The following is a 26,662-nucleotide window of genomic DNA, read 5'->3' as shown; positions in this document are numbered from 1 at the left end:
TTACACATTACAGTACAACTTGTAAGAAAAAGGCCATCTAAATATCAGCAGGCTGACTCAAAAAACCTGACATATCCATAAAATAAAATATTATGTCACATTTACAAAGAATAAAGTTGTGACACAGGTACTGATATAAAATCTTATGCAAAAAATCAAGGAATAGGATAGCAGTATAAACCCACAACTTCCATTATATTTACTAGTGAAAGATTAGATACTTCCCCTTAAGAGCAGAAACAAGACAAAGATGTCCACTCTCATCACTTCTATTTAACATTTGTACTGGAGGTTATAGCCAGGACAATTAGGCAAGAAAAATAAAAAAGCCATTCAGGTTAAAAAGAAATAAAACTGTCTATATTCAGATGACCTGACCTTGTATTTAGAAAATCCTAAGGAGTTCACTAAAAGACTATTAGAATAAAAAAATAAGTTCAGCAAGGTTGCAAGATATATAAGATCAATGTACAAAAATCAATTATATTTCTATACACTAGCAATGAAAAATCTGAAAATGAAATTTAAATAACAAATCCATTCATAACAGCAGCAAAAAGAATAAAATACCTAGGAGTATAACTAACAAAATAAGTGCAAAACTTATACTCTGAAAATTATAAAACATTGTTAAAAGAAATTAAAGATTTAAATAAATGTTTATGGATTAGAAGACATCACTGTTAAGATGGCAATACTCCCCAGAACGAACTACGGATTCAATGCAATGCCTATTGGAATCCTAAGTGACATGTTTATAGAAATTGACAAACTGATTCTAAAATTCTTATAGAGTTGCAAAGGGATCCAGAACAGTGAAAACAATCCTGAAAAAGAACAAAATGGGAATACTTACATTTCCTGATTTCAAAAAGTACTACACAAGAGTTATCAAAACATGATGCTGCCACAAGGAAAGATCTATAGATCAATGGAATAGAATTGAAAGTAAAAAAAATAAAACCACATGTCAGTGGCCAACTGTTGCATGTTAAGACAAAGGTGCCCAAAACCACTCAATGGGGAAAAAATATTCCTTTCAACAAATGGTGCTGAAACACCATTTGAAAGTCCAACAAATGGACTAGAGAAGCACATGTAAAAGACAGAAGTTGGTGCCTAATATAATATCGTATACAAAAAACTAACTTAAAATGGATCCAACACCTAAATGTAAGAGCTAAAACTATAAAGCTCTTCGGAAACACAGGGGTAAATCTTCATGACCATGGATTTAGCAAAGGATTCTTACATATAAGACCAAAATCACAAGGCAACAAAAGACAAAAAGACAACTTGGACTTCATCAAATTAAAAGCTTCTGTGCTTCGGCCAGGCATGGTGGCTCACGACTGTAATCCCAGCACTTTAGGAGGCCGAGGCGGATGGATCACGAGGTCAGGAGATCGAGACCATCCTGGCTAACACGGTGAAACCCCGTTTCTACTAAAAATACAAAAAATTAGCCAGGTGTGATGGCGGGCGCCTGTAGTCCCAGCTACTCAGGAGGCTGAAGCAGGAGAATGGCATGAACCCAGAAGGCAGAGCTTGCAGTGGGCCGAGATCGTGCCACTGCACTCCAGCCTGGGTGGCAGAGCAAGACTCCATCTCAAAAAAATAAAAATAAAAAACAAAAAACAAAAACTTCTGTGCTTCAAAAGGCACTAAGAAGAAAGTAAAAAGATAATCTATATAATGGGAGAAATATTTGCAAATGATATATCTGATAAAAGACTTGTACCCAGAATACATAAAAGACTCTCACAACTTCATAATAAAAATAAATATGACTCAATTTAAACATGGGCAAAGAATCTAAACAGATATTTCTCCAAAAAATATGTACAAATGGTCAATAAGCAGATGAAAAGATGCTCAATATCATTAGTCTCCAGGGAAACACAAATCAAAACCACAATAAAATACCACTTCACACCCACTAGGACAGTTAAGAACCAAAAAATCAAATAATAACAAGTGTTGAAGATGATACAGAGATATTAGAACTCTTGTACACTACTGGTGGGAATAAAAAATGGTACAGCTACTATGGATAACAGTCCGGCAGTTCCTCAATGAAACACAGTTACCTAGTTATATACCCAGGAGAAATAAAAACTATGTCTACATAAAAGTGTGTCCAAGAAGGTTTATGGCAGCATTATTCATAATATAGGTTGAGTATCCCCAATCCAAAAATCTAAAATCCAAAATGCTACAAAATCTGAAACTGAGAATTTTCCTAAATTAATGATGGACACCAAACCACAGATCCACGAGACTCACAGAACACTGTGCAGGATAAAAACCCTGAATTCTAAGTCTAGGTATATTATATTCAAACTGTAGAAAATAAAAAACAAAATACTGAAAGATCAGGGTGGGGAGGGGAACCTTACCTGCAGAGGAGCAAGCATAAGAATTATATTGAACTCTTCAGGAAACATGCAAGCAGAGAATAGAGTGAAATCTTTAAATGTTGAAAGAAAAAAAAAAAAAAACAACTCCACCAACCTGGAATTACCTATCCAGTAAAGTTATCATAAAAAAGTTAAAAAAAAAAAAGGACTTTTTCAACAAAAATTGAGAATATTTGTTACTAGTACACCTGTCTTGCAAGAAATGTTAAAAGACATTTATCAGAAAGAAGGAAAATGATGTAAGTGCAAAACTTGGGTCGATATAAAGACGAGTGCTAGAGAAAAAAAAGGTAAAATAAAATCTTTTATTTTTCTTATTCCTAATTGATTTAATATATAATAGTTTTATTCACAACAATGTATTTGATTATTATAGCTTATGAATAAATGAATGGCAGCAATATTATATGGGACAGGACACAGTGTTATTTATAAGGTAGTTGCACTGTGAGTTGTATGGTGTTATTCGAAAGTATATTAGATTGCAAACGTATACTGCAAAATCAAGGAGAACTGCTAAAAAGTTTTTTTTTTTAAGTCTAACATGCTCAGAGAAGAGAAAAAGTTGAAATCACATACAATGTTTAGTTAAAGCAGAGAAAACAGAAAATGAGTGAGAGACACAAGGAAAAAAGGAAGGCAGGCAGGCAAGCAGGCAACAAATACAAAACAGTAACAGTATGAAAGACATTAATCGAATTATATCAATAAACATGTAAACATCAATGATCTAAAGCACTTAAAAGAGACTGTTGGCTGGATGCGGTGGCTCACACCTGTAATCCCAGCATTTTGGGAGGCCGACGTGGGCAGATCACAAGGTCAGGAGATTGAGACCACCCTGGCCAACGTGGTGAAACCAGTCACTACTGAAAATACAAAAATAAGCTGGGCGTGCCTGTAATCCCAGCTACTTGGGAGGCTGAGGCAGGAGAATTGCTTGAACCAGGGAATCAGAGGTTGCAGTGAGCCAAGATGGCACCACTGCACTCCAGCCTGGCAACAGAGTGAGACTCCGTCTAAAAATAAAAAAACAAAGAGACTGTCAGAGTGAATTAAAAAAGATCGAATTACATGTTGTCTACCAGAAACTTACTTTAAATACAAAGATATAGACAGATTAAAACTAAAGGTATGGAGAAAGGTGTATCATGCTAACATTAACTAAAGAAAACTGGAGTAGCTATATTAATTTCAGACAGGGCAGACTTCAGATCAAGAAAAATTATTGGGAACAAAGAGAGGCATTACATAATGATAAGAGTTAATTCTCTGGGACGATATAACAATCTTAGTGAATGTGTGTTTAACAAAAGAGCATTAAAATATGGGAGGTAAAATCTGACAGAACTGCAAAAAGAGATAGGTTAATCTACTATTATAGTTGAAGGTTTCAACATTCTACTAGCTGTACAGGCATAGCTCAGAGATACTGCAGGTTCTGCTCAAGATAACCACAATAAAGCAAATACTGCAACAAAGTAAGTCACACAAATTTTTTTGTTTCCCTGTGTATATAAAAGTTATGTTTACATGACAAGGTGATCTATTAAGTGTTCAACTGCAATATGTCTAAAAGACAATATACATATCTTAATTTAAAAATACTTTAAAGGTTAAAATGCTAAGGATCAGAGCCTTCAGAGAGTCAAAATCTTTTTGCCTGTGTAAGGTCTTGTCTTGATGCTGATGGCTGCTGACTGATCAAGGTGGTGGTTGCTGAAGGCTTGGGTGGCTGTGGCAATTTCTTAAAATAAGACAATAATAAGGTTTGCCACGTTGATGGACTCTCCTTTCATGAAAGATTTCTCCATAGCATGCAATGTTGTTTGAGAGCATTTTATCCAAGCAAAACTTTCAAAATTGGAGTCAATTCTTTCAAACTGCTCCTGCTTTATCACCTAAACTTTATGTAATATTTGTAATCCTTTGTTATCATTTCAACAATTTTCACAGCATCACCAGGAATAGATTCAATCTGAAGAGACCACTTTCTTTGCTCCTCCACAAGAAGCAACTCCTTATCTGTTCAAGTTTTATCATGACATTGCAGCAATGTAGTCACATCTTCAGGTTCCACTTCTAACTCTTGTTTTCTTGTTTCCAACACATCTAAAGTGACTTCCTCCACTGAAGTCTTGAATCCCTCAAAGTCATCCATGAGAGCTGGACTCAACTTCTCCCCAACTCATGTGAATGTTGATATTCTGACCTTCTCCCATGCATCACAAATGTTCTTAATGGCATCTAGAATAGTAAACCCTTTCTGGAAGGCTTGCAATTTACTTTATCCAGATCCATTAGAGGAATCCAAGTCTATGGCAGCTGTAGTCCTATGAAATGTATTTAACTAAGACTTGAAAGTCAAAATTACCCCTTAATCCAAGAGTAGAAGAGATGTTGTGTCTGCAGGAATGAAAACAACATTCCTCTCTGTACATTTCTGTCCGAGCTCTTGGGTGACCAAGTGTGTTGTCAATAACCAGTAGTATTTTGAAAGAAATCTTTTTTTCTGAGCAGTAAATCCCAACAGTGGGGTTAAAATATGCAGCACACCATGCTGTAAACAGATGTGCTGTCAGCTAGGTTTTGTTGTTCCAGTTAGAGGGCACAGGCAGAGTAGAATTCGCATAATTCTTAAGGGCTCTAGGATCTTCAGAGTGGTAAATGAGCATTGGCTTTCACTTAAAGTCATCAGCTGCATAAGCTCCTAACCAAAGAGTCAGCCTGTCCTTTGAAGGCAGGTAGTGACTTCTCTCTAGCTGTGAAAGCTCTAGATGTTCTTCCAAAACAAGGCTGCTGTGTCTGCATCGAAAATCTGTTGTTAAGTGTAGCCACTGGAATCAATGATCTCAGCTAGATCTTCTGGGTAACTTGTTGCAGCTTCTTTTTTTTTAAATTATTATTATACTTTAAGTTCTGGGATAATGTACAGAACATGCATGTTTGTTACATAAGTACAAACGTGCCATGGTGGTTTGCTGCACCCATCAACCCATCATCTACATTAGGTATTTCTCCTAATGCTATCCCCCCTCCCTTTGCCTCCCAAACCCCCGACAGGGATCGGTGTGTGATGTTCCCCTCCCTGTGTCCATATGTTCTTCATTGTTCAACTTACACCCACTTATAAGTGAGAACATGCGGTGTTTGGTTTTCTGCTCCTGTGTTATTCTGCTGAAAATGATGGTTTACAGCTCTATCAATGTCCCTGCAAAGGGCGTGAACTCATCATTTTTTATGGCCGCACACTATTCCATGGTGTATATGTGCCACATTTTCTTTATCCAGTCTATCATTGATGGGCATTTGGGTTGGTTCCAAGTCTTTGCTATTGTGAATAGTGCTGCAATAAACATACATGTGCATGTGTCTTTATAGTAGAATGATTTATACTCCTTTGGGTATATACCCAATAATGGGATTGCTGGGTCAAATGGTATTTCTAGTTCTAGATCCTTGAGGAATTGCCACACTGTCTTCCACAATGCTTGAATTAATTTACACTCCCAGCAACAGTGTAAAAGTATTTCTATTTCTCCACATCCTCTTCAGTATCTGTTGTTTCCAGACTTTTTAATGATCACCATTCTAACTGGTGTGAGAAGGTATCTCATTGCGGTTTTGATTTGCATTTCTCTAATGACCAGTGATGATGAGCATTGTTTCATGTGTCTGTTGGCTGCATAAATGTCTTCTTTTGAGAAATGTCTGTTCATATCCTTTGCCCACTTTTTGATGGGGTTGTTTTTTTCTTGTAAATTTGTTTAAGTTCCTTGTAGATTCTGGATATTAGCCTTTTGTCAGACGGATAGCTTGCAAAATTTTTCTCCCATTCTGTAGGCTGCCTGTTCACTCCGATGATAGTTTCTTTTGTTGTGCAGAAGCTCTTTAGTTAGATCCCATTTGTCAATTTTGGCTTTTGTTGCAATTGCATTTGGTGTTTTAATCATGAAGTCTGTGCCCATGCCTATGCCCTGAATGGTACTGCCTAGGTTTTCTTCTAGGGTTTTTATGGTCTTAGGTCCTACGTTTAAGTCTTTAATCTATCTTGACTTAATTTTTGTAATAACGTGTAAGGAAGGGGTACAGTTTCAGTTTTCTGCATATGGCTAGTTTTCCCAACATCATTTATTAAATAGCAAATCCTTTCCCCATTGCTTTTGTCTGTTTTTGTCTGGTTTGTCAAAGACCAGATGGTTGTAGATGTGTCATGTCATTTCTGAGGCCTCTGTCCTGTTCCATTGGTCTATATATTTGTTTTGGTACCAGTACCATGCTGTTTTTGTTACTGTAGCCTTGTAGTATAGTTTGAAGTCAGGTAGCGTGATGCCTCCAGCTTTGTTCCTTTTGCTTAGGATTGTCTAGGCTATACGGGCTCTTTTTTGGTTCCATATGAAATTTAAAGTAGTTTTTTCTAACTCCGTGAAGAAAGTCAATGGTAGCTTGATGGGAATAGCATTGAGACTATAAATTACTTTGGGCAGTATCGCCATTTTCATGATATTGATTCTTCCTATCCATGAGCATGGAATGTTTTTCCATTTGTTTGTGTCCTTATTTCCTTGAGCAGTGGTTTGTAGTTTTCCTTGAAGAGGTCCTTCATATCCCTTGTAAGCTGTATTCCTAGGTGTTTTATTCTCTTTGTAGCAATTGTGAATGGAAGTTTACTCATGATTTGGCTCTCTTTTTGTCTATTATTGGTGTATAGGAATGCTTGGGATTTTTGCACACTGATTTTGTATCCTGAGACTTTGCTGAAGTTGCTTATCAGCTTAAAGAACTTTTAGGCTGAGACAATGGGGTTTTCTAAATATGTCATCTGCAAAAAGAGACAATTTGACTTCCTCTCTTCCTATTTGAATACGCTTTATTTCCTTCTCTTGGGCCAGAACTTCCAATACTACGTTGAATAAGAGTGGTGAGAGAGTGCATCCTTGTCTTGTGCCAGTTTTCAAAGGGAATACTTCTAGCTTTTGCCCATTCAGTATGATATTGGCTGTTGGTTTGTCATAAATAGCTCTTATTTTGAGATATGTTCCATCAATACCTAGTTTACTGAGTGTTTTTAGCATGAAGGGGGGCTGAATTTTGTCAAAGGCCTTTTCTGCATCTATTAAGATAATCATGTGATTTTCATCATTGGTTCTGCTTATGTGATGGATTATGTTATGTATTTGTGCATGTTGAACCTGCCTTGCATCCCAGGGATGAAGCCAACTTGATCGTGGTGGATAAGCCTTTTAATGTGCTGCTGGATTCGGTTTGCCAGTATCTTATTGAGGATTTTCACATCGATGTTCATCAGGGATATTGGCCTGAAATTTTCTTTTTTGTTGTGTCTCTGCCAGGTTTTGTTATCAGGATGATGCTAGCCTCATAAAATGAGTTAGGGAGGAGTCTCTCTTTTTCTGTTGTTTGGAATAGTTTCAGAAGGAATGGTACCAGCTCCTGTTTGTATCTCTGGTAGAATTTGGCTGTGAATCTGTCTGGTCCTGGGCTTTTTTTGGTTGGTAGGCTATTATTACTGTCTATTTCAGAACTTGTTATTGGTCTATTCAGGGATTTGACTTCTTCCTGGTTTAGTCTTGGGAGGGTGTTATGTGTCCACAAATTACTTATCCATTTCTTTTAGATTTTCTAGTTTATTTGCAGAAAGGTGTTTATAGTATTTTCTGATGGTAGTTTATATTTCTGTGGGATCAGTGATGGTATCCCCTTTATCATTTTTTATTGTATCTATTTGATTCTTCCCTCTTTTCTTCTTTATTAGTCTGGCTAGCGGTCTATCTATTTTGCTAATCTTTTCAAAAAACCAGCTCCTGGATTCAATGATTGTTTTTTGAAGGGTTTTTCATGTCTCTATCTCCTTCAGTTCTGCTCTGATCTTAGTTATTTCTTGTCTTCTGCTAGCTTTTGAATTTAATTGCTCTTGCTTCTCTAGTTCTTTTAATTGTGATGTTAGGGTGTTGATTTCAGATCTTTCCTGCTTTCTCCTGTGGGCATTTACTGCTATAAATTTCCCTCTAAACACTGCTTTAGCTGTGTCCCAGAGATTCTGGTACATTGTGTCTTTGATCTCATTGGTTTCAAAGAGCTTATTTATTTCGGCCTTAATTTCATTATTTACCCAGTAGTCATTTAAGAGTAGGTTGTTCAGTTTCCATGTAGTTGTATGGTTTTGAGTTTCTTAACCCTGAGTTCTAATTTGATTGCACTGTGGTCTGAGAGATTCTTTGTTATGATTTCCGTTCTTTTGCATTTGCTGAGGACTGACTTCCAATTATGTGGTCCATTTTAGAATAAGTGCTATGTGGCGCTGAGAGGAATGTATATTCTGTTGATTTGGGGTGGAGAGTTCTGTAGATGTCTATTAGGTCCACTTGGTCCAAAGCTAAGTTCAAGTTCTGAATATCCTTGTTAATTTTCTGTCTTGTTGAGCTGTCTAATATTGACGGTGGGGTGTTAAAATCTCTGACTATTATTGTGTGGGAGTCTAAGTCTCTGTAGGTCTCTAAGAACTTGCTTTATGAATCTGGGAGCTCCTATATTGGGTACATATATATTTAGGATAGTTAGCTCTTCTTGTTGCATTGATCCCTTTACCATTATGTAATGCCCTTGTCTTTTTTGATCTTTGTTGGTTTAATGTCTGTTTTATCAGAGATTAGGATTGCAATCCCTTTTTTTTTTGCTTTACATTTGTATGGTAAATCTTCCTCCATCCATTTATTTTGAGCCTATGTGTGTCAGTGCACATGAGATGTGTCTCCTGAATACAGCAGACTGGTGGGTCTTGATTCTTTATCCAATTTGCTGGTCTATGCCTTTTAATTGGGGCATTTAGCCATTTACATCTAAGGTTAATATTATGTGTGAATCTGATCCCGTCATTATAATGCTAGCTGGTTATTTTGCCCATTAGTTGATTATTAAAAAGGCAGTAACTGCAAAGTGGAATAAAGTGAAATGCAAAAGTATAGGGTTTACCTATATTTCTTCTTCCCTCTCTCCTTTCTTTCTGGAATACAAACTACATATATATTAGATATTTTTAGTATGTTTCACATATTCTGTTATCTTTTTTTCATTCTTTCTTCTCTATTAGTTTTTGCTTGAATATTTTCTAATAACCTATCTTTAAATTCACTTATTCCCTCTTCTGTTGTGTCTAGTCTTCTATCAGTGAACTAATTTCAGATACTGTATTTTTGATCCTAAAATGTTCATTTGATTATTTTTATTCTGATTTTCTAAAAATATTTTACATGTTTTTTTCCCTTTTCTTCTATTAAAAGTACATTAATAAGTTATTTTCAAATCCTTGTGTATAAATGCTAATAAAAGAACCATTTATGGGACTGCCTCTGTTGTTTTTCTCATGATTAGTGGCCAGATATTTCTGCCTCTCTGCATATCTAGCAATGTGTGCCTCTTTTTTCCTTCTATTTGTTATACTGAGAGTGCTAAGCTGCTGTGACTTACTATTTCTTTCTTGGAAGTGGAATTCCTCCCCTATTCCTGGGATTTTTTTTAACCTATATTATAGGAATATTGAACTACCATTGTTTTTCCTTATTAAGAATCTGCCTGAATGTTGCATATTATTGGATAATTCTTTGCTTTATTTCATTTTTATCATCAAAAGAGTACAGTAGCACCTTACCTGCTCAAAAGTCATCCAACCATTGCAACTGTTAAGAATAATGAACAAGATAATCCTCTGAAAGACCACCATCAATGGCATAAAATCAGTAAATTTTTACTCCCACCAGTTTTTAAGAATAAGCATACACAAACATACACATACCCCATCACCCGGTGTTGGAGTAGGTAGAACACAGAATTTGATGATAGAACACATGGCCTAAACCTCATCTGTCTTTTGCTAGCAGAGAGACCTTAGATACAACACTTATTTACTGAGTCTTACTTTTCAATTCAAAAGTTGTTGAAAGATAAAACAGTATATTTTAAATTCATAAAGTTGTTGTGAAGACAAAACAGTGTATTTTAAAGACCCTTGCAAACTATAAACATTTGTTAGTGCCTTATTATATAGTTTTAAAATCTATAGATCAAAAGCTATAAATTAAATAAACATGGAGATAACAGTGTAACAGCTACATGGACAATAACTGACAATCAACAGAAAAACATCAAGAAAAGAGTAAAAAACCATTTTAAAAGTACAATAAGAACCCAGGTAAACTATTTAACAGAAATTTAAACAGTTCCTACTAATTTCAACAGACCCTGGAGCTATTACTTTAAAACAGTAGGAATTAATGTTTATGACAAGTTTGAATCTGAAACAATACCCTGCACATTATTATTAAAATATAAAAATATCTAATGAACATTGGAAAGGCTATAGTAAAAAATGACTAAAATAAAAATTCCAGTTGGATGATCTGCAAATGGATTCATTTCTACTTAAGGGCCTTTATACCATGTGATTTTAGCATAAGTAAACATGTAAATAAAATGAAGAATCTGTATCATTGGCCGGGCCTGGTGGCTTATGCCTGTAATCCCAGGAGGCCAAGGTGGGTTGATCATGTGAGGTCAGGAGTTCGAGACCAGCCTGCGCCAACATGGTGAAACCCCTCCTCTACTAAAAAATACAAAAATTAGCCAGGGGTGGTGGCACACGCCTGTAGTCCCAGCTATTCGGGAGGCTGAGGCAGGAGAATCACTTGAACCCAGCAGGCAGAGGTTGCAGTGAGCTGAGATCGTGCCAGTACACTCCAGCCTGGGCGACAAAGTGAGACTTCCTCTCAAAAAAAAAAAAAAAAGAAGAAGAAGAATCTGCATCATTAATTCACTCTCACTAATACAAAACCTTGTAAAAGGTATTTTTCAGAGGTCTTGGAAGAAAACAAGTAACAGACTTTGGCTAAGAAAAAAATCACAGAAGAGAGTGAAATCAACATTCTCATAGAGCAAAAACCAAAAGGAACAAGATGGCTCTATGAAGAAAAGATCAAAGAAGGCATGTGGCATAGATTCTTGAAAGCAAGAGTCATTTGGGGGAACTCTAAAGAATGGTACAGCAGGTTTGTAAAATAGGTAATACATTAAGCTTTAGCATATAATAATTATTTAATAAAAATGGTTGTAAAGTATACTTATCAATGAGTTAAAGAGATTACTCCAGAGTTGACTAGGGAAACAGGCTTAAAATACCAGGCTTATGCAACAAATAACAAAATTTCAAAAAACCACTAGATAAAGGAAGTCAAGAACTTACATGAAAAGTAGGTACACAGTCTAATGCAAAAGAAGAAAATCAGTACTTTGCCATTGTTGAAAATGGAAATAGGATCAGGATCTTTTTCACAGGCCCTGTTAAAACACAACTGTGCAGGTATGATTTCTCTAAACCTTAAAGGCATTATGCCAAAACTAAGAGTCATTTCATCCTGTATTTAAAGTCAGAGTAGAAAAGAGAAAAATGGTCTAATTTTTGCATATGTTAAGATTTCATTATGTGCTAAATGTTTTTATTTGCTAACTAAACCTAATGTATATCAACCAAATTCTAAAATAGTAATATCTGAAAATAACTCTATAAAAACTATGTCCAAGATAATTCAATAATCTTATGAATAAATCTACATACCTTAGCAAGTGATTTTACAATAGGATTCTCCATAATTCCCTTGAGGAAAATTAGGTCTATTTCTTCTGCTCCAGTAGACGAGGGCAGCTCCGTAAGGTTTTCCAAGACTTGCTGCATTGCTGCTGAGATAAAAGCAACATAAAAACAAACAAACAAACAAACAAAAAAAACCCTTAAATTTCAAGCCATTACGGAGTAAGATTATTTTAATAATGCAAATAGACATTAAGAATACTCTTTGAAAAAATAACATTTTAAAAAATGAAATTGATAAACAGTATGAGTTTCAAATTGACTTCCCAGGAATTAATAGCAGGATAAATTTTTATATGCAATTTGGACTTTATCGGACTACCTTACACATACTTACAACCTTGCACTTGCTCTGTATTTTTCAAATTTAAAAACATTACTCAAGAAAAAACAGAAAATTCAAACAGACTTATAAGAAGGAAAAAGTCTAATTTAGGAATCAGAAACTTCCCACAAGCTCAGAACCAGCCTTCACTGCTGAATTCTATCAAACAATTAAAAAAGAATTAAAACCAATACTTCACAAACTCCTTCAAAAAAGAAAAAAGGGAAGAGAAGGAAACACCTTCCAACTCATTCTATGAGACCAATTACCCTGATACTAAACCCAACAACATCACACACACAAAAAATTACCGCCAATCTCTCCTAGAAATACAAATGCAAAAATCTTAAACAAAATACTGAAACGAGTGACATATACAAACAATTGTACATAATGGCCAAGTTCACTTTATCCCAGGAATGAACGAGTGGTTCAACAGATAAAAACTCAATCAACAGACTCTATTAATAAAACCAAGAACAAAACCAAATGACACTTCAGACAAAAAAAATCATTAGACAAAACCCAAAACTCTTTCATAATAAAAACATTCACCAAACTAAAAATAGAAGGGAAATTCTTCTCTCTGATAAAAGGCTTCTATGAAAAACCCACAGCTAATATCATACTTAATGGTGCTTTTACTCCTAATAAGGAATAAAATAACGCTGTACACTTTTGGCATTTTTATTCAACTTTGGATTGGAGGTCCTAGACAGGGCTGTTAAGCAAAAAAAAAAAAAAAAAAAAAAAAAGGAAATAAAGAAAAGGCATCCAGACTAGAAAGCAATAAGTAAAACAATTTATATTTGCAGATCATATGATTCTGTATATGGAAAATCCTAATATACAAAAATTTATTATCATTAATATGTGAGTTCACCAAGGGTTCAGTACACAAGATTAATACAAAACAACCAATATGTTGTTACACATAGTGTATTTCTATACACTGGTGACAAACCAAAAATGAAATTAAGAAAACCATTCCTTTTACAGTAGCATCAAAGACAATAAAATACTGAGAAATAGATGTAACAGAAGTAGTACAAAATTTGTACAATGAAACTATAAAACATCATTGAAAGAATGAAAGAAGATCTAAATAAAGGGAATGACATCCCATGTTCATGGATCAGAGGACTTATTATTAAAATGGCAACAATTCCCAAATTAACCTACAGGTTTAATACACTCCCTATCAAAATCTGAACTGCCTTTTCTTTTTTTGTAGAAATTGACAAGCACATTCCATTCATATGGAAACTCAAAAAAACCAGAATAGCCAAAAGAGTCTTCAAAAAGAACAACAAAGTTGGAGACCTCACACTTCTCAATTTCAAAACTTACTAAAAAGCTACAGTAATCAAGACTGTGTGGAACTATCATATAGACATACATACAACTAAACAAGAGGCTAGAAACAAATCCATACATTTATGGTCAATTGATTCTGACAATGTGCCAAGACAATTCAATAAAGAAAAAAATAGTTTTTTCAACAACTGGTGCTGGGACAACATATGTACATGTAAGAGAGTGACGCTAGACCCCTCCCCTCATTCAATATTATAATCTTAATTTTATTAGTTTTATCTCTTAGCTCATAGAATAAATCAACAGTAAATACAGAAGTCGTTTTTAATATTAACTTTTATTTTTATTAAAGTAAAATATAAACACTGTTAAAAGTCAGATTGTAGTACTAAATGGCTTATAAAATACAGTTTTCTGTTCCATGCTGCTTACCCTTCTCCCAACTTATCCTACTCCCAGAAGTAATTACTAGGAATTTAATTGTTTCTTCTAATCAGATCTGTTCGCAGTTTCTCTTCCTTCTGGATAATATGCTAATATTGCTACTTTGTGATTGACCCATTTTGGACATTATCTATTTTCTGTTAGAATACTAGAGGTTTCAGCTTTTACCTTCCCTATCTTCAGACTCTCAATTTTTAAAAACAAAATCAATAGTGTTTTTCATATGGAACTCTTAAGTTTTTTCCAAATGTTCCAACAAGCTTCTCACATTTTTACCAGTATTTTTCTAAATATTCAAATATTTTTCTAATACTCTATCAGACCTATTTCCTGTCTTCTATCCCTGATCTCCCTCACAAAGCATTCTCTTGTATGTTAACTTGGACAGGCTCATCCATGGGGGTTTCATGGATGACTGACAATTTTTGAAGGTAAAGAAGTGAACAAGAGGACAAGGTGCACTTGACAAAGGAGAAGGAAAACAAGTATTGGATTAACATGAAGAAAGATGACATAAGAAGTAAAGAATATAAACTAAGCTACTTAGTAATTTTGCTTAAGGTCAACAAGTTACCTTTAAGTGGGCAGGGAACAATAGAATCAATTTTTAAAAGTACTTTTGTCCTGTGGCTATAAATGTGGTTAGCAGTACTTCTCATTATTTATTTTTCTTTCTTTTGACACTGTACATTTGTTTTTATTTTTAGCTTTTATTATGGAAAACTTCAAACATATGTGAAGAAAACAGAATAATATAATAAACCACACAATGATCAGCTCCAACAATTAGCAACTCATGGTCAATCTTGTTTCACACTCCTATATACTTTCTACCTTACATAACTTTGAAGCAAATTCCAGAAATCCTATTTCAATGTATATGTCTCAAAGATCAGCACTCCTTTTAAACAACATAACCAAAATACTGTTAGCAATAGTATCAAATTAGTAATACCTAGCAAATTAACAGTAATTCCTTAATGTTATCAAATGTTTAGTCAGTGTTCATAACGCCAGTTGTACTGAAGATTTTTTAAAAATGTACCTTCTGTATTGATTCTTGAAGTGCTTGTTTTTTTTTAAATTGGTGTTTAAGTCAGTAGAAAAGTGATAGAAATTGTGAAATAGATCTTTGGTTATTTTAAAGATCTTCATAAGTTGTTACTGATTCTTAATCATATGGAATTTAATCTAGAAATGGATAAACTTGACAACATCCCTTGTCCTGGGAAAGAAATCTCAAATATTATAATGCTGTCAATCATTCTCAAATTAGTTTGTATATTTGGTGGATTTATAGTCAAAATACAATACATAGTTCTTTTTAACTATATTATCCTAAAAGCATATGAAACGATAAAGAAAAACCATGTGACAAAATTATAACAAATAATGAGAGATGGGCCTAATCCCAACTTAGTAAAAGTGATTCTGCAGTCTCTCACCAAAATGATGAACAGTGGAATCTGAGCTGGTACCTTCTTACAGAAATCTCTCCTGCAGTTTATCTGCTTAAAATGGAAATGGCTGTCCTTTGTTACCAAATCCCTTTCTTCTCCAAACTTCAAATAATGTACTTTCGTGATTTTTTTTAAAGTAGCAAAATGATTTAGTCCTATAAAATACTAAAACATAAATCTATAATAATTATTCAGATATCGATAAACACAAGACAACTCTAGTATATGTAAAAACTTAATATATAAAATAAGAGGCTCTCTGGAATGGGAGCCTTACAAAGTTAAGATAGGAGCCAGAAAAACAGGGAAGTTTTTCCCATTTACTTAGAGATTTCGGGAAGAAAGGAGAGTCTAAACTCAAAAAGTAAGTTACCTACAAGTTCCACTCCTTCTCAATAATCACTAGAGGAGATAAACATTTTAATCAGACCCTAGATTCAATAACACATAAATGGGATTCTTTTTTCTTTTTTTTTTGAGACAGAGTCTCGCTCTGTTGCCCAGGCTGGAGTGCAGTGGCGGGATCTCGGCTCACTGCAAGCTCCGCCTCCCAGGTTCACGCCATTCTCCTGCCTCAGCCTCCCGAGTAGCTGGGACTACAGGCACCCACCACCACGGCCACCTAATTTTTTGTATTTTTTAGTAGAGACGGGGTTTCACCGTGTTAGCCAGGATGGTCTCCATCTCCTGACCTCCTGAGCCGCCCACCTCGGCCTCCCAAAGTGCTGGGATTACAGGCGTGAGCTACTGCGCCCAGCCATAAATGGGATTCTTACAAGGGCTAGAGAAAAATTAATAGATTTAATCTAGACTCTTCAGTTACAAATATGAATAAACCATGAATCACCAATCACTTATGAAAACTAGCAGCATGCATTAGACTAACCAAATTCAACAAACAAAAGCATGAGCCTCCAGAGAAACAGAATTACTACCAAATAAAAAGAGAGGAAAACAAAAACAAAAACAAAGATTAAATTGTGATACACAGAAAGACCAAGCGGAAGAATACTCCCATTAAAAAAGGGCAAAGAGCAGGAAAGTATGAGTAAACTACTATGGATCACAAAAGACCAAAATTTACAAGGTAATTAAATCCAGAAACGAATTAATAAAAGGAAAAGCAAAAGTCATCCAATCAAAAGAGATAGATTCAATCAGTAAGTCAGTAAATAGCTGGCTTTTTCAAGTGACCAATTAAATAGACAAATACTTGGCTAGTCTAATCAAAAAAAGACAAGACACGAAGAGTGATGTCAGTAAGATGGCTGACTGTAAGTGTCTGGTGCACATTCCTCCGCTTCAAGAAAGGACCATGGCAATAAATAAACAGCTAAGATTTGACTGGAGTGTTGAAGGGAGAGTGCTGAAGTACAGCAGGGAAGTGGAGAGGTACCTGTGATGACTGGGAGCCCACAAGGCCAGCGTGGAGGCATCCTGCCTCTGCCATCCCATCCTCCGAGCCTGGAATGGCCCAGAGTCAGAAGGGACTTCTCCTTGTGGGAGCGGGGGCTTGGAAGGGGAGGAAGGTAATCAGAGGAACCTCAGCAGCCTGCACTCCCACTGCAAACACATGCGATCCTTACTACAGGAGAATCCACAGTCCTTGCAAGCCCTGAGCCCAGTTTGGGGAGCTGCTGTGAATTCACACAGCTGTATTCCCCCAGACTGGGAGCACAAGATCTGCACTTACTCCCTGTGAGCCAAGCTGCTGCAGCATGTCACCCATCATCTTGAGACCAGAACCATTTCTGAAGTACACCCTGCACTTTTCCAGCCTAGGAGTTGTTTTCATTCCACTAAGTCCACACAGGTGTCTGAATGCCAAACCCCAGTTGCACAGAGCCTGAGCACAGGATCTGCTGTGGCTCTGGTCCTGCAGAGCAAGGAAACCAATCCCTGCTGCCAGCACTTCTGGCCAAACAGTCTGGTGGACACATCCAGGGAGAACCCACCCTTGAGCCAGTCACACCACTGTATGCCCTCCCCTGAGCAGCAGAGGTCCCTGAGCAACTGAGCAGCTGACATGTCCCCATGGTGGCCAGGTAGTTGCACACCCATGTCCTGAGCCTGAAAAACAGCCTGGCAGGCTAGCCTCTGGTGAAGATGTCCTTGGACTGGCTTCACACTGGCACCTACGCCCTAAGATGCTCCAGGAGGCCTGAACTCAACAAACATGCCCACAGACTGGCTAAGCAGTTGTGCACCCAGCCCAGAACCTAAAAAACAGACTAGTAGGTTCTCCTCTGGCAGACATGCCCCCAGACTGGCCGAGTGGCTGCACACCACCCCTCAGAACTTGAGAAATAGCCCAGTGGCCCCAACCCAGGCACTGTGTCTCCAAGCCAGCCAAGCAGGCATGTGCCCATGCCACCAGCCAGAGTAACAGCCCCATGGCCATAATCCCAGCAAGCCAGACACCAAGTTGGTTGCCTCATCACAGCGTTCACTCATGCACCCCTGACCTGAGAAACAGCCCAGTGAGCCCACCCCTGGCAAAGCTGCACCATCGCAGCCACAAACTCTTGCAGCTTAGGCCACTGAAACACTTACAAACATCACTATAATTGATTACTGCTGAAGAATCTGCAAAGAGACTACACAAGTGGGTCTACCTAAAAACAAAGTGAATGCACCCCACGCAACCAATACTCTAAGTTTTTTCAACAACTCCACAAAACTGGAAAAGGCAACTTTTCTACCATATGTGTAGAAATAAATCAATGTAGAGCTACATTGAACATGAAAATACAAAGAAACGTGACACTTCCAAAGGAATACAGTAATTCTCCAATAACAGATCCCAATTATTAGGAAATATACAAAATATCACAGAGAATTCAAAATAATAATCTTAAGGAAACAGTGAGATACAAAATAATAGATACATGATTCAACAAAATTAGGAAAAATGATTCATTGTTTGAATGAGAAATTCAAAAAGAGAGAGATATTAGAAAACAGAAATCTTAGAGCTGAAGAATTCAGTGAATGAAATTAGAAGAAAATACAATGAAGAGCTTCAACAAAGGACTAGACCAGGCAGAAGAAAGAATTTCTGAACTTAGGACAGGTCTTTTGAAATAACTAAGGCAGACAAAAAGAAAAAAAGAATAATTTAAAGAATACCATTAAGTGAACAAATATTCACATTATGAGAGTTCCAGAAGAAGAGAAGGGAAACATCATAGGAAATATTTAATGAGCTAGTTGTAAAAAACTTCCCAAGTCTTGGGAGATAATGGACATTCAGATCCAGGAAGCACAAAAGTCCTCAAATTGATAAAATCCAAACAGTCCTCTCTGGGGCACATTATACTCAAACTGTCAAAAGTCAAAGACAAAGAGTTCTAAAAACAGCAAAAGAAAAGCATCAAGTCATAGACGAAGAAATCAAAACATCACTACAGAGAACCACTCATCCACAAAAATAAACAATAACAGAATGTAAGAAACAAGGGATATTTTTTAAAGAGAAAAGAAAACAACAAAATGACAGGAGTAAGTCCTCACATATCAACAACACCCTTGGCTGTAAATGGATTCGATTCCCCAATTAAAAAATATAAACTGGATGAATGGATTTAAAAAACAAGAGTCAACTACATGCTGCCTACAAGAAACTCATTTCAACTGTGAAGACACACAGAGGGAAAGCAAAGAGATGAAAAAAGATATTCCATGTAAATGAAAACCAAAAGCTACACTTATTTCATTTCAGATAAAACAGACTTTAAAAGTTTTTTCAGTTATTGTAAATATAATGGCTTTCTTGATTTTTAATGTGTGTTCTTTGTATATAGAAATACTACTGATTTTTGTGTATTTATTTTGTATTCTGAAACCTTACTGAATTTACCATTTCTAAGAGTTTTTTTTGTAGAGTCTCTTAGGCTTTTCTTTATTGTAAGATCATGCCATATGTAAACAGTAACAATTTGATCTCTCCCTTTCCAATTTGGATGCCTTTTATTTCTTTCTCCTTTCTGTCACTCTTGCTGGAATTTCCAGTACTGTGTTGAATAAGACTGGTGAGAGTGGATGCTCTTGTCTTGTTCCAGTCCTTAGAGGAAAAGCTCAAAGCTTTTCAGCTTTCAATGGGATATTAGCTGTGGGTTTGCCATATATGGCCATTATTTTGTTAAGGTACATTTCTTCTCTACCTAATTTATTGAGTTTTTATCAGGAAGGAATGTTGAATTTTACAAAATGCTTTTTCTGCATCTATTGAGATGATTATGTGGTTTTTATTTTTCATTCTGTTCATGTGTCACATTTATTGATTTGTGTATATTGAACCATCGTTGCATCCCTGTAATCCCACTTGATCATGTTGTATGATCTTTTTGATGTGTTGTTGGATTTGGTTTGATAATATTATTGAGGATTTTTGCATTTATGTTCAGTAGGGATATTGGTCTGTAGTTTTCTTTTTGTGTGATGTCCTTGTCTGGTTTTGGTATCAGGGTTATTTTGGCCTTGTAGAATGAGTTCAGAAGAATTCCCTCCCCTCCAATTTTTGGAATAGTTTGAGAAGATAATTTAGTGGTGAAGCCATCCAGTCCTGGACTTTCTTTTGTTGGGAGTCTTTTTTTTATTACTGATTCAGTCGTATTATATACATTGTTGGTCTGTTCAGGTTTTCTATCTCATCTGGACTCAATCTTGGTAGGTTTTATATGTCCAGGAATTTATTATCTATTTTCTCTAGATTTTCAAATGTATTGACATATAGTTGTTCATAATAGTCTTCAATGATCCTTGTGTTTCTGTAATATCAGTTATGACATGTTTTGTTTCTGATTTTATTTGGATTTGCTCTTTTTTTCTTGTTGATTTTATCTTTTTAAAAAACCAACTTCTTTAGCTGACTCTATTATTTTAGTCTTTACTTTCTGCTCTGATCCTTATTATTTTCTTCCTTTTACTACCTTTGAGTTTGGTTTGTTCTTGTTTTTCTAGTTCCTTCAGATGCATCATTAGGTTATTTGAAATCTTTCTCCTTTTTTGATGCAGGCATTTACTGCTATAAACTAGTCTCTTACTACTGCTTTTGCTGTATCTCACAGGTTTTGATATATTGTGTTTCTATTTTTATTTGTTTCAAGGAATTTTTAAATTTCCTTTAAATTTCTTCATTCATTGGTCATTCAGGATCATGTGGTTGAAATTCCATGTTTTCGTACAGTTTTATGTTTCTCTTGTTATTGGTTTCTAGTTTTATTTCATTGTGGTCAGATAAGATACTTGATATTATTTTGATTTTTAAAAATTTTTGTGACTTGTATGCCCTAACATATGGTCATAAATGTGGTTGGCAGTACTTCTCATTACTTTTCTTTCCTTTGACATTGTACGTTTGCCTTTATTTTTCCTAGAAAATGTTTCATGTGCTGACGAAAAAAATGTGTATTCTGCAGCTGTTGGGTGAAATGTTCTGTAAATGTCTGTTAGGTCTATTTGGCCTATGGTACAGTTTAAATCTGGTATCTCGTTGATTTTCTGACTAGGTGATCTGTCCAGTGCTGAGAATGGGATGCTGAAGTTTCCAACTATTATTGTATCAGGGTCTATCCTTTTAGATGTAATAATATTTCCTTTTATATCTGGTGCTCCAGGGTTGTGTGCATTTATAATTGTTTTAGCCTGTTGCTTAATTTACCCTTTTACTACAATGTCCTTGTCTCTCTTCAAATAAGAAATAAAGGGCATCCAAATTGGAAAGGGAGAAGTCAAATTGTTACCATTTACATATGACATGATCTTACAATAAAGAAAAGCCTAAAAGACTACCAAAAAAACTCTTGGAACTGATAAATTTAGTCAGGTTTCAGAACACAAATACACAAAAATCAGTAGTATATCTATATACAAACAACACACATTAAAAATCAAGAAAGCCATTATATTTATAATAACTGAAAAAGAACCCTAAGAATAAATTTAACCAAGGATGTGGAGAAAAAGGAACTCTTTTACACTATTGGTGGAAATGTAAACTAGTACAGCCACAATGGAGGACAGTAGGGAGATTCCTTAAAATCTACAAATAGAACTACCACAACATCCAGCAATGCCACTACTGGGAATTTATTCAAAGTACAGGAAATCAGTGTATTAATGAGATATCTGTGCCGCCCCCATGTTTACTGCAGCACTATTCATAATAGTCATCATACAGAATCAATCAAAGTGTCCAATAACAGATAAATGAATAAAGCAAATATGGTATATATACATAATGGAATACTATTCAGCCATAAAAAGGAATAAAATCCTGTCATGTGCAGCAACCTGGATGGAACTGGAGGATATTAAGTGAAATAAATCAGGAACAGAAAGTTAAACATCACATGTTCTCACTCTTATGTGGAAGCTAAAAAAGTTGATCTTACAGAAGTAGAAAGTAGAACAGAGGTTACTAGAGGCAGGGAAGAATAGGGGGAAAGAAGGGGTAGAAAGAGATGTGATAAAGGACACAAAATTACAGCTAGATATGAGGAATAAGTTCTAGTGTTTTATAGCACCATAAGGTGACCATAGTTGACAACAGTATACATTTTCAAACGGCTGAAGAGAGGATATTCGAATGCTCCCAACACAAATAAATGAAAAATGTTTGAGACAATGGATATGCTAATTATCCTGATGTGATCACTAAACATTGTATGTGCTAAAACATCACTAAGTACCCCATAAATATGTACAATTATTAATGTGTCAATTAATAAACAAAAGGCAAGACACAAATAACATTAGAAATGAGATGAGAAAATAACTGTAGGTATAGAGATTTTTAAATCTCTTTTAAGAATACAATGAACAACTTTATTTTAAAAATCTAGTCAAGTAGATGATTTTCTAAGAAAATGTCAATTATCAAAGAAAGAAGTAAAAAATGAAATAGATCAAATAGAAGAAATTGAAAGATTTCCAAGGGTCCTCTCTTTAAAAAAAGGCATGAGATCTGGAGAGATTTAAGAATAAAGTCTATCAAACCTTTAAGATGGAGATAATTCATTTTTAAAACAAAACAGAAAAGACTGAAAGCTTTCCAATTTCTACACAGACTTCAAAACTTAGTTAAAAAATTATAATGTAATTTAATATAATATCACAGAATAAGGAAAAAACCCAAACTCATCTCAATGCTTAAGATATATCAGATAGAATTCAAATTCCAATTGTGATGGAAAAAACCTTACCTTAGTAAAAACAGAAGGAAATAAGCGTCATTTTATACCAGGTTCTATAGGAAGCATCACATTTAATGGAGAAATGTCAGAAGCTTTACTATTAAAGTCAGGGACTAGACAAGAATGCCCACTATGATGACTACTTTTCAAACTTGTAGTTTAAGTTTTAAGTAATGTAGTAAGACATAGTATTTTAAGAAATGCAGATGATATAAGCGCATTCTCAAGAACTGCAGAAAGGTCTGAAGAAATCAGTGAAAAAATTAGTAAAGTTATTTATGAGAGTTTGGCTGACCATAAATAAGAGCAACACAGAAAAATCAACAGTTTTCCTAAATAATCGTAATAACCAAATAAGACTAAAATGTTCAGACAGATATGAAAATTATTAAAATTATGCTGAGACATTTAAAATAAATTGATTAAATGGAGAAGCCGTGTTCTGAGGTAAGAAGATCCAATAATGTAAAAATGCCAATTCTCTCCAAATTATTCTTTAAAAAAATGAATAAATCCTAATAGAAATCCCAAAAGTATTTTGGGTAAATTTATCCTAAAATTTACCTGAAAAAGAAAGTACGTAAAACTAGCCAACATGATTTTTTAGGAAAGCATAAATGTCAAGGAGGTACCTGCTATCAACTGTAAAAACACTGTATATTCAAGTAGTGCAGTATTATCATAGGAACAGACAAATCTTCAGAGTAGTTAAATGAAACAATATACAATAAAGGTGACATTTCAAATCAGTGGGCTAGGGTTCAGTAAAATATGTTAGATTGACTACCTGAGTTTATATTCTTTTTCTTCACAATCTCTATTAAAACAGCAGCAAAGTATTACGGCAAAAAACCACATGAACAAAGGGAATAGCTAAAGAGAAACACTGGACAAAAATATTCAAAAGTATTTCAAAGCTTAAAAGTGGTAGGAGTAGAAACAGACACAGCAAAGAAGCAGTAAATTATACCTCGTAAATATTTCTAGAATCTAGAATCTATCAGTTTCTTTCCATCACCTCCTAATGAGTCCTTGCCATTATCATATCGTACCCAGACTACCCCAACAGCCTGGTATCTACATATAACTTAAGAGGAATTAAAATGTGATTTTATGGCTTATAAGCATTTTAATATATTGCTAGATTCAATTTGCACCACTCCCGCAGCTTTAAACATACCAGTATTACCCCAGCCCTGATGCAAAACCCTCCCTGCACTTACCACCACCTATACACAACCATCTTTGCATACCTAATTCACACTCATTCTTTAAGGGCAAAATATCAATGTCCCTAACTGCCCTAATTAGGATAACTTCTCCTAAGACATACTTTCATAGTACTCTATACTTCATAATTCTGATAAACCTATATAATTAAATTTTTTGGTATTTAATGTGCAACTTCCTTTCTAAACTCTAAGTCTTATAAGTGCAGAAATCATCTTTGCATCCCCAACAACTAGGCCACATCTGGGACATCATTACTTCTTGGTGGCATAGTTTCACAGTCACAAAAATGTTACATTTTTCTGTTACCAAAATCAAGAATAGTTTTAAATGTACATATTACTATTTATAAATAAAATTGTGTAATACTTGGAAGCAGCAAAAGGTGATATTGTTTATAGAGTAGTACTCTTAAAGCTATCAACTTCCCGTGAATTGCATAACAAGGCATAAAGATAGAAGTGGCATCTTTAGTCTACTAAAATGGCAAGCTTTTACGGTAATACTTCCTGCCTATAAATGTATTTCTAGCTGTCTACAATACAGTTTATTATGTAAAGGAAATGTAATAAAAGTGATATTTATTCACCTATATTCTGTCCCAGAAGTTTTCTGTAACAATTGTTTTACAAAAGCATTTCTACCCAGGTTTAGAAATGTAAGTAAATGAGCTATTCTTAATATACTAGGCCGTGCCTATTTTAATATTAAAAATCCTTTTGTAACTACATTAGGTGATAGGTTCACACCCATTTAATTCAACAAACTGAATTTCCATTGAAAATATGACAGCTAAATTAAGCATTCATAAGATGTTAAAAATTACTTCTGCTCTTATATTTTACAGATAAAATAATTATTTCACCAGATCCATGTTGCATAATTTACAGTATCCATGAAATGAAAAACAAAATCTCATTCTATGCATTATTTTTAAGTATTTTCTTAAAGAAAGCACTTAAAAGTCATCTGCACTATTTCTAATGTTTTTGCAAGACAGCAGCAACATTATTTTGTAAAGTACATTTCCAAGAGATGATAAAGAAAAAAGAACTGATTGAAATTTCATTTTCTTAAGATTAAATTTTGATGCAACTATTTTCACATACTGATTTGACCATAACCAGAGTTCACTTAAAACATTAAATCAATAAAAATAATTTTCTATAAAATGACAATATGCTGTCCATACCTTCCCTCCCAAACTACTATCTTGAAACTGTAATTTAGTAATATTTCATTGAATCAAAGAAGAAAAGTAGGACTTTGCGCACAGCTAATTCCATAGGTATTTACTCACAGCTAGACGCTATGCATGTGGTTAGATGTTGAAGAAAATATATGGACAAACTATCTGTTCCCCAAAAACTCAAATTTATTAGAGTAGACCAAAATGTATAAACACATGTATGAAACTGGTGATAAGATCATCATAAAGTAATCACAGAAAAAGGTGATACAGCACAGTGGTTAAGAACCTGCATTCTACCACTTAACTAGTCCTGAAAACCCGGGTAAATTACTTACCCTCCTAAAGTGGGTTTCTTTCACCTGTTAAATGGGGGAATGACAATGGTATCTAACTCACAGGGTTGTTATTGCTAAATAATACATGGAAAACTCCTAAAACAATACTTCCCACTGCATTATTAGTATTGTGGAAATAAGGGAAAGCAGGTAACTCTTTATTTGATGGGTTTGGCGGGGTGTTAAGAAGATGAGACACACGGGGAGACACCACTGGAAGTATCCTAGTGGAAAAAACTAAACTGAATTCATCTTAAAAACACTGAATTTATGATCAGTATTTAAAGCCTTAAAACAAATGTAGAGCTGAACTTCCTAAAGCATTCCTAGAGAAAATTCAAGCTTGGAGTCAACAACAACAAAGTGCAGGCACAGTGGAGGGGCAGTCATTCCGGGCCATTAAGGAATCGCATAGAGAAGAGCCCACATTTTGGCCTGACTAAATACCACAAACTTCTTTCCAAAGACAGTGGGGGTTTGTTCTCTTTGGGGAGGGCTCTGAATGGGGATGTGGGAGCCTGAAAAAAAAGAGAGTAGAGGCTGAGGTAGATCTGGTTCTTTGCAAAGGACACTAGAGGAGGAGGGATGGAGGAAGGGAGATTGCCTAGGAGTGAATGCACTAAAGCAGGGTTTTTCAAACAGGAAAACACTGGCATTTAGGGAGAAAAAAATTCCTTTTTTCATCAAACGGCTGTTGTCTTCCACAGGTGTTATAACAACCAAAAGTTCCCCTTAATACATTTCCCAATAACTCTAGGGGTGGTGCCATTTTCTTCCCTTCTGTTCTTCCACTCAAAGCCTTACCCTAATATGTCCCATATCCAGAGTACTCTTCCTTCTTAATTTAGTTATTTTAAGGGCTCCCACCTGCTCTCTGCCTATAAATCTGAAGCAGCAGTCTGCCTGAGGACAAACCCACCACTTACTCAGTGCCTGACCATGACGTCCCATTCCAGGTAGAAGGCTGGTGGGAGGAGGGGAGGAGCAGCCTACACAAATACAGAGGAAATCCTCATCAGATATAATCCTGAATCATCACCCTAGTCCTTCGTTTATAAATAAAACCCAGCAATTATATCACCAGG

General features: G+C 35.3%; 1 protein-coding gene across 9 annotated transcripts in view; it reads right to left on the bottom strand.

Moving 5' to 3' along the window:
* Positions 1-26,662, bottom strand: part of PALS2 (protein associated with LIN7 2, MAGUK p55 family member) — a 120,413-nt gene that overhangs the window by 57,988 nt on the left and 35,763 nt on the right. For 5 of the 9 annotated variants that reach the window (XR_010134617.1, XM_031012877.3, XM_055346876.2 and 2 more), the window contains exon 2: positions 12,046-12,164. Coding sequence is in view for 8 of the 9 variants with exons in the window: in XM_031012877.3 (XP_030868737.1) it covers positions 12,046-12,162 (117 nt within the window). In the remaining variant the exon portion in view is untranslated. Of the gene's footprint in view, positions 1-11,719; positions 11,846-12,045; positions 12,168-26,662 lie in introns of all 9 variants that reach the window. The other 4 variants (XM_031012878.3, XM_063708419.1, XM_019031735.4 and 1 more) reach the window with 2 other exon arrangements.

The sequence above is a fragment of the Gorilla gorilla genome, chromosome 6, assembly GCF_029281585.2.
Source record: "Gorilla gorilla gorilla isolate KB3781 chromosome 6, NHGRI_mGorGor1-v2.1_pri, whole genome shotgun sequence".
In the NCBI taxonomy this organism is placed as follows: Eukaryota; Metazoa; Chordata; class Mammalia; order Primates; family Hominidae; genus Gorilla; species Gorilla gorilla.
This window is presented reverse-complemented; position numbering and strand designations above follow the sequence as displayed.